Genomic DNA, 8,498 nt, shown 5'->3' with positions numbered 1-8,498 from the left:
TTCTTTCCTTCCTTTATTTTTTTTTTACTTTCTTTCACTTTCACTCTGAGTCATGCTTTTTTATTTTATTTTTTCTCCAAAGTCGTCATTTCCCCGGCTCGAGTGAGTCACTGGGCTCGCCTGTAGCGTAATTGCGTCTCGGTTTGACTCGGTGCGCCAAGATTTTGCTTCCCAATGTCGATTTCCAGTAATAGCGCTTTCGAGCGGCCTTGGGACCAACTTTGTGACATCTTATGCATGGAAAACATCTTTCAGAAAGCTGTGATTTTCCATGGATTGGTCGCTAATGGCAGAACTAGTTGCTTCTTTCTATGATCCCACCCACAAAAAAGAAAAAAAAAAGAAAAAAAAAAAAACAGATTGTATCTGAAGGACGTCTGCAACAGAACAATTCACAAAAAAACTTTTGTTTTACAGAAGTTAGATAAAATCTGCGCAAATGATCAAAATGCCTTCAATGCTCTTTCAAGCATGATAAAAGATTCACATTACTTGACCACTGCCTTCTTCGAAGACGTGATCTGCGGCTTTGCGTAGCTTCTCTAATAGTTTCAGTACGCCTCTTTGCTTCCTCCCCAGAAACAAATCAACAACTCCTTTTAATGGGATTGATTAGACTTGATTACTAGATCATCTGGAAATTATTTTAACAGATTGGGGATTTTTAATTCTTTAAATACCAATATTGATTCCAGAAATATTGTTTTTATTGAATAAGCTTCAAATTAAATTGTTCTCGTATGCTCGACCGGACTAATTCTTCTTCTTCTTCTTCCTGTCGCCTTCCTCGGTTAAAAGGGCATGAATTAAGAACTGAGAAGACTTTTCACGAGTTGTTTTTTCTTTCAAGAAAGAAAGAAAAAAATTAATCAGTTCTTTAATGAAGAAAGGTTTGACGGAGACCAGCAGAGGTCTTTCCAAGCAGTCGGCTGCCCAAACATCTGCTTCGACGAAACTAGGCCAAATTTGCCGCACAATTCAAATCCTTATATAAAAAGATGATTCGTCTTCGGAAACTGTCTGATCGTTAACCTACCCATTACACTTTTCTCTCTATTTGAATTGCCATTTTCATTTTTCAGACACCCAAAATAATTGGAACATCAAGAGGAGGATGAAACCGTCGTCATCTTACTTCTTCGCCGCGGCGATTTTGCTCGCCCTCGCCTCCGTCTTCTCTGTTTCCGGCGACCCGGATATCACTTCCACTGCGTGGGACTCCTTCAATAAGCTCCTGGGATGTCACAACGGAGTTAATCAGACTGGCCTCGCGTCCCTCAAGCAGTACTTCCATTACTTCGGATACATCCCCGATTCCGCCAACTACTCCGACTCCTTCGACGATGTCCTCGAGCAGGCCATCAAGACATACCAACAGAACTTCAACCTTAACGTTTCCGGCGTCCTCGACGCCTCCACTGTCGCCCACGTCGTTCGACCCAGATGCGGCGTCCCGGATATAGTCAACGGCACCACCACCATGAACTCCGGCAAGTTCAATAAACTCCACTCCGTCGCCCATTTCTCCTTCTTCCCCAACCGACCCACCTGGGGGGGCAAACGGGATCTAACCTACTACCTCGATTCGTCCAGCCAAATAGTCGATTCCCAGCGGATGAGCACCATATTCTCCAGAGCTTTCTCCCGGTGGTCAGCGGCGACGACGTTGACCTTCCAGGAGACAGACAGTAGATTCCTCGCCGACATACGGATAGGATTCTACTCGGGTGATCACGGCGATGGAGAACCCTTCGATGGAATCTTGGGCACTCTTGCGCACGCCTTCTCCCCACCGGACGGGCGGCTACATCTGGACGCGGCAGAGAACTGGAATGTGGACTCTGTCTCGGTAGGGTTCACGCAGATCGATCTGGAATCGGTAGCAATTCACGAGATTGGGCATCTGCTGGGGTTGGGCCACTCCTCGGTAGAGGACGCCATCATGTACCCGAGCATCACGTCGGGGAGCCGCCGTGTGGATCTCGCCGGCGACGATATTGAAGGGATTCAGGTGCTGTACGGCTCCAACCCCGACTTCAACTCCTCCACCGTCCCTTCCACTCAGGAGAGGGAGACGAACGCGTCGTGGCGGCTCCGCCGGAGCTTGCCGACCCTGACGGGGGGATTGATCGGCCTGTCGTTGTGTTTGTGGTTGTAAATAGAAACACATGCTAGTTTGGATTAGTCGTGGACTCGTGTTTACACGACGATGTGAGAAAGATTGATGGCTCGATGACTGCGACGTCGATGGGCGAGGTCGACGCTGTACCATTTTTTTGGGCACCGTTTGCCACTTGCTTTCCTTCTTTCCCATTTCCTCTTATTATATTTGGCATTTGTTGGTTAATTCATTATTTTTATCATGAAACATTTCATGTTATGCAGGCTTTTTCCCATTTCTCTTTCATTTCGATTACAACAAACAATCAATAAGAAAAAAAGAGCCACGACATTCCCCCTTCCCATGACAGGGGTGGCTTCGAACCGAGCCGGCTCACGAGCGGCTCGAGTTCGGCTCGGTGCCAGTTCGGTTCGATTCTTTATATCTCAAGCTCGAGATTAGAAATCGACTCGTTTAGATTAATGAGTAGAGCTCGAGCAGAGCCAGGTTCGGCTTGCCGGCTCGTCGGCTCTTGTGCCGACTCGTTAATTTAACGAGCAAAGATTCAGGAATTGGGGGGATTTGGAAAATTTTCGAGAAAGACAGTCCCGTCTCTTCCATTCCGTCTTGCCGCCTGCGAAACCCATACTTCTCTGCCATTTCCCATGCCATTTTAGTATGATTTTCTTGCGGAAATCGCTGTCCGTCGGCAGGTATTCATGGGAAATGGGGGATTTTGGTATTCAAATCCCTCGTTCTCCCTCTCCCTCTTCAATTCCTCAATCTCTGTCAAAGACTTCAATTTTTTTGGCTACGATTTCTTCCTCTGCAATTTCTTTTTCTTCTATCTTCTTCCTCTTCGATTTTTTTATCCGAAGTTCTTTTTCGCCGCTGAACGAAAGCGACGGTCCGGCGGGAGGTAAGATTTTTATTTAATGTTTAGTTTTTTTTTGTCGCCGACCTAACTCTACAAAATCTTTAACTCTTGCTTCATTTCGGCAATGCTCCTTCATTCTTGGAAATTTTTTGGAGATATCCCCGAACGGTGAACACTTTCTGTTTTTGTAAGTGTTGATTTTTTTTTTTTTTATCTTCTGTAAGTTTTCTTCCTCTACGATTTCGGTGTTGATTTTTTTTTCATTTTTATCTTCTGTAAGTTTTATTCCTCTGCGATTTCGGTGTTGATTTTTTTTTCATTTTTATCTTCTGTACGTTTTCTTCCTTTGCGATTTCGATGTTGTTTTTTTTTTTTCATTTTTATCTTCTGTACGTTTTCTTCCTCTGCGATTTCGGTGTTGATTCGAGCAAAACACAGCAATGATCTTTCGATCAATATTTGAATGATTTGATTCTGATGTTGTTCGTATTTCGAAACTCAAAGGAATACGCATGATAGGAAAATTTTCCAGTCGAACTCTTCCTATTTCTAAATATAATATTCGATTTTGATGAACCCGTTCTTACCATAATTATGGATATTACAATGAGGAGCAACCAACCCCTATTTTTTTATTTGTTTTTCCCTCTTGACTATTCAAAGAGGAAGTATTGCTATTTCCCCATTATATTCTGGTCTAATACCACTGTCACTGTGGCCCATAGAACAACCATAATAATTAAATTGTTGTTCACCAAAACAAAACTCTTTTTTATGCATATGGAACTCGACCAAATTCTGTTATGTTAGACTAGTAACAAGTCTAGTAAGCATGTATTCATAATACATATCAGAACATAACATTTTGGAATACAGTGCATATTTTTTATTTTTAGACCCAATATTTCATTGAATTGATAAGTTAGATACAGACAGATGTAAATAATCTCTCTTTTTTGCAATTGATTTTTATCCTTCCTCTTCGATTTTTTCATCCGAATTTCTTCCTCGCTGACGATACGAAAGCGACAGTCTGATGGGAGGTAAGATTTTTATTTAATCTTCTGTTTTTTTTTTGGTCGCCGACCTTACCCTACAAAATCTCTAACTCTCGCTTCGTTTCAACAATGCTCCTTCATTCTTGGAAAGGCTTTTGGAGATATCCCCAAACGGCGAACACTCTTTCTGTTTCTGTAAGGGTTGATTTTTTTTTCATTTTTATCATTAATTTCTTGGTATTGTGGTAGAATTTCATCGGAATATTAGAAGAGAATGTTGGTGCACTAATTTCCTTCTCTTAGAAGTTTTCAAATTTATATATAAAAAAAGGATCGGTATATTGGACTGGAAACTATTGGGTGCAGGGCTACAGGCTCGAAGAGACCCCCCTGCATTGAAAGATTTTAAAATAAGTTTGATAAAATAAGATTAGGCCTAATAATAGACTCGTTAAAAATAGGAAGAGAGAGAGAGAGAGAGAGAGAGAGAGAGAGAGAGAGAGAGAGAGAGAAAGTCATTGAAAATAAATCATCCATATATAACAGAATAATGACTACCTCATATATTTTTTTTAGAGATATAAGAAAGTTAAAGGTTAGGGGTATTTGGGTAATTTTATAAGAATGTTAAAGATCAGGGGTATTTGGGTGATTTTAATTTAGGATATTGTATTATGAAGTTGTAGTTAATGTAGAAACCTTCCTAAGGAGGTACATACAAGTTCCTACTTCAACACTTTTGAATCTTTTGATAATCTTGCTTTGTCTTTTCCTATCAATGTCATTAAAGTGTTCCCCCTAGAATTGTTAATCTTCGTAGGCATTGTTTTCCTTATTGCTGATAAGTATCTTAAATTATGTGTAGGATCTTTGTTGTTTGGATTGCTTTCTTTTCTTTATGTTTTTAATTTGTAATTTTGTTTTTTTGTAGAAGTAAGAATGTCAATTGACAACAATAATTAACACTAGTTCTAGTGTGGCCATAAATAGCGACTCAACTCCACCAGAGTCACTACCCTTTGTCATAGAAGTGGGCCTAGATGAAATTACCATAAATGAGGATGAAGGTGACTCTACCCATACTTCAAAAAGACAAAAAAAGTCTCATGTGTGGTTGGAATTCAAAGAAGTATCACTTAATGGTACAAAAAAGGCTCAGTGTGTTCATTGTAAAATCAATTTGAGTGTTATTAGTAGTGGAGTGACCACACATATGAGTCAACATTTGAAACGTTGCCCTAGTAGAAAAGTGGCAATGAGAAAACAAAAAACCTTAAACTTTCAACCAGTGGGAGTGGGGTATAATGTTGATCAGAGTCCATCTGGACTTCCTTTTATGGATTTTGGAGGAAAATATGATCAAGCTAAAATGAGAGTACTCATTGCTCATTGGATTCTTATTCATGAGCATCCATTCATGATAGTAGAAGAGGAGGAATTTAATTTTGTAATGAAGATGGCAAATATGAATTATGAGAAAATATCATGTAAGACCATTAAGGAGTGCATGGAAGTGTATGAGGCAGAGAAAAAGAAATTGAAAATTTTGTTAAAAGAGATTAACAAGATTAGTCTTACGAAGGATCTTTGGAAGTCCCAAAATCAAAAGATTGAATACATGGTTATTACTGGGCATTTTATTGACAGTAATTGAAAACTACAAAAACAAGTCTTGAGTTTTGTGCATGTTCCTCCTCCTCCTCGTGGCGTTGATATAGCAGATGCTATTTACAAGTGTTTGAAAGAGTTGGAGATCAAAAATAAAATTTTTAGTATTTCAGTTGATATTGCTGTATATAATGATGTTTGTATGAGAGTTTTGAAAGAAGATTTTTCAAAGGAAAAAAATTTGGTTTGTGGTGGAAAGTTGTTTCATGTGCGTTGTTATGCTTATATTTTGAATTGATTAGTCCAAGATGGTCTTGTTCAGATTAATGATATCATTGATAATGTGCCTGAGAGTGTCAAATTCATAAATCTATCTGAGGCTAGACTTCGCACTTTTTTTGAAATTGTACAACAACTACAACGTGGTGAAAAGAGGTTGGTTATTGATTGTCTAACTTGTTGGAACTCCACTTATGACATGTTGTCTTCTGCATTAAAATTCAAAGATGCATTCTCTAGATTTAAAGTTAGAGAACCAACTTATGATTGTTTTCTAAATCTTGATGAATGGGAAAAGGTTGACATGGTGTGTGAGATTCTAGAAGTTTTTAATGCAGTTACTAATATAATTTCTGGGAGTGACTACCCTACTTCTAATTTGTACCTTAGTGAGGTATATAGGGTAAAAGAAGTTCTGAATTTTCATTCCACAAATGAAAATGTTTTTATTAGGACAATGGTTAGTAGAATGAAAGAGAACTTTGCGAAGTACATGGGTGAGTGCAATTTATTTATGGATGTTGCTTCAGATTTGGATCCAAAGGTCAAATTAAGGTTGATCGAAATGTGTTTTTTAGAGATATATTCTAAGGAGGAAGCTACAATGAATATAAATTTATTTCGACACACCTTATATGAGATCTACGATGAATATGTATCCTTATATAATGTGGATATTAGAAATGAAGAGATTGCTTCAAGTACTAGCTCTATGGGTGTTTCCACAAGTCGTAGGCCTTCATCAAGTTCCGGTTGGTCAAAGTTAATGAATTATGTGAAACAAGTGGATGTAGTTAATTCACCAAGGTCAGAATTGGAAATTTATCTTAAAGAAGGTGTATATAGTTGAGAGGGAACTTCACAATATGATTTTGATATTTTAGAATGGTGGAAAGTGAATCATATAAAATTTCGGGTATTATCTAAGATGGCAGTAGACATCCTTGTAATTCCCATATCCACAGTAGCTTCAAAGTCTACATTTAGTGCTGGTGGTAGAGTAATAGACTCATATCATTCTTCCTTGACACCAAATATAGTTCAAGCTTTGATTTGTGGCAGTGATTGGGTTCGGGCTCTTCACAGTGTAAAGAAAAATCAAAAGGTGAATTTATTTGATTAATTATTTATTATGATATTTTTAGTATATTTTTTAGTTTAATTGATTAAAATTTTGTTTTATGATTACATCCTGAGAAGAAGAGTGTAGAGATAATGCTACCAGCCACATGATTTTTCATGTTTTTCTCATGATGGTAATTTTAATATTTTTAACGACATTAAGTAACTAGTAGTGAAAGAGTATTTTTTTATCTGACTATAACTATTTTTTTTTTTTTTTTGTCATAGGTGGAGATTTTGCTCATGCAGGGACGTATATTATTTTCTAGCATGAAGAGAAACAACTATAGTTTGTAAATTTATGATGGATTTATAGTTTTTATTTGAGTGATTGTAAATTGATAGTGATATTTCAATTTAATTTTGTTGTGTTTGATTATTATATGGAGTTTATTCATAATGTTATGCAATGTATGGAGTGTTTAGATTATTTTATGAAGTGTATGGAGTGTATAAACAATTTTATGGAGTGTTTATGGAATATTTATGGAGTGTTTATGCAAGTATTATGTATATAGATTATGCCCAATTTTAAGTAGAGGTCATATCGAATTTTATACAGGTATTATATACATAGATTATACTCAATTTTAAGTAGAGGTCATGCCCAATCTTATACATGTATTATATATATAGCTTATGCCCAATCTTATGTAGAGGTCATGCCCAATTTTATGTAAAATGTATGCATAATTTTATATACAATTTATTTGATATATATTTTTTGAAAAGTTTTAAATGTATGTTGAAGCTTGAGCTCAGCTCGAAGCTTGGTTTGAACTCTGTTAAAATTTTTGGGCTCGCACTCGATAACAATTTTATGCTTGAGACGAGGCTTGGCTCGAAGCTTGGCTCAAAATATTTAAATCAAGCTCGACTCGAACATAGGCAGGTTCGGGCTCGGCTTGGCTCGATGCCACCCCTAGGTGGCACCAAGTAAAACATGCTAGAGTTGAAACTTTAAATAAGGCTAGTTAAGTATTACAAACTAAGCTTGAGATTTTCCAAGCTTGGGTTGTTAGCTTGTGAGCCGACTCGATAGTCTATATTTTTTACGAAAATATATTTTACTCTAATGACTCTCGTCAATTCGTTCTTTAGTTGGTTGATAGATGCTCTAATTTACCTCAAATCTCAAAGATGATCGATCGTTCAGCCCTTTTGGGTCCCTCAACATCTAATGTTATTGTTTGCCAATGAAAAAACACTATTGATGGAGGTGTTTGCTCTTTCTTTAGGTCTATTAAGCTGGTTATCATACATTAGAATGCTCAATTGCAAAGTCTTGGACTCTTCTGTGATAGCTTGCAATTCGATGAGACTAGGTTCATCACAATAATTTTTTTTTTAGTTTTAAATGTATGTTGGAGCTCAATTAAAATTTTTGGGCTCGAACTCGATTCCAATTTTAGCCCGAGGTTGAGCTCGAATTTGAGTTCAAAGTATTCAGATAAAACCAAGCTTGAACATATGCAGGTCCAAGCTTGGTTCGGCTCTATGCTACCCCTATTTC

General features: G+C 37.6%; 1 protein-coding gene across 1 annotated transcript; it reads left to right on the top strand.

Moving 5' to 3' along the window:
* Positions 1 to 1,042: 1,042 nt before the first annotated feature.
* Positions 1,043 to 2,328, top strand: LOC137941326 (metalloendoproteinase 2-MMP-like). Its single transcript, XM_068786685.1, has one exon. It carries the CDS (start codon positions 1,115 to 1,117, stop codon positions 2,156 to 2,158), a length of 1,044 nt encoding a protein of 347 aa, XP_068642786.1. The 5' UTR covers positions 1,043 to 1,114; the 3' UTR covers positions 2,159 to 2,328.
* Positions 2,329 to 8,498: the final 6,170 nt, after the last annotated feature.

The sequence above is a fragment of the Aristolochia californica genome, unplaced genomic scaffold, assembly GCF_029961685.1.
Source record: "Aristolochia californica isolate CCGP_79_NKW_82.1479 unplaced genomic scaffold, dmAriCali1.0.hap1 SCAF_9, whole genome shotgun sequence".
Classification (NCBI taxonomy): domain Eukaryota; kingdom Viridiplantae; phylum Streptophyta; class Magnoliopsida; order Piperales; family Aristolochiaceae; genus Aristolochia; species Aristolochia californica.
This window is presented reverse-complemented; position numbering and strand designations above follow the sequence as displayed.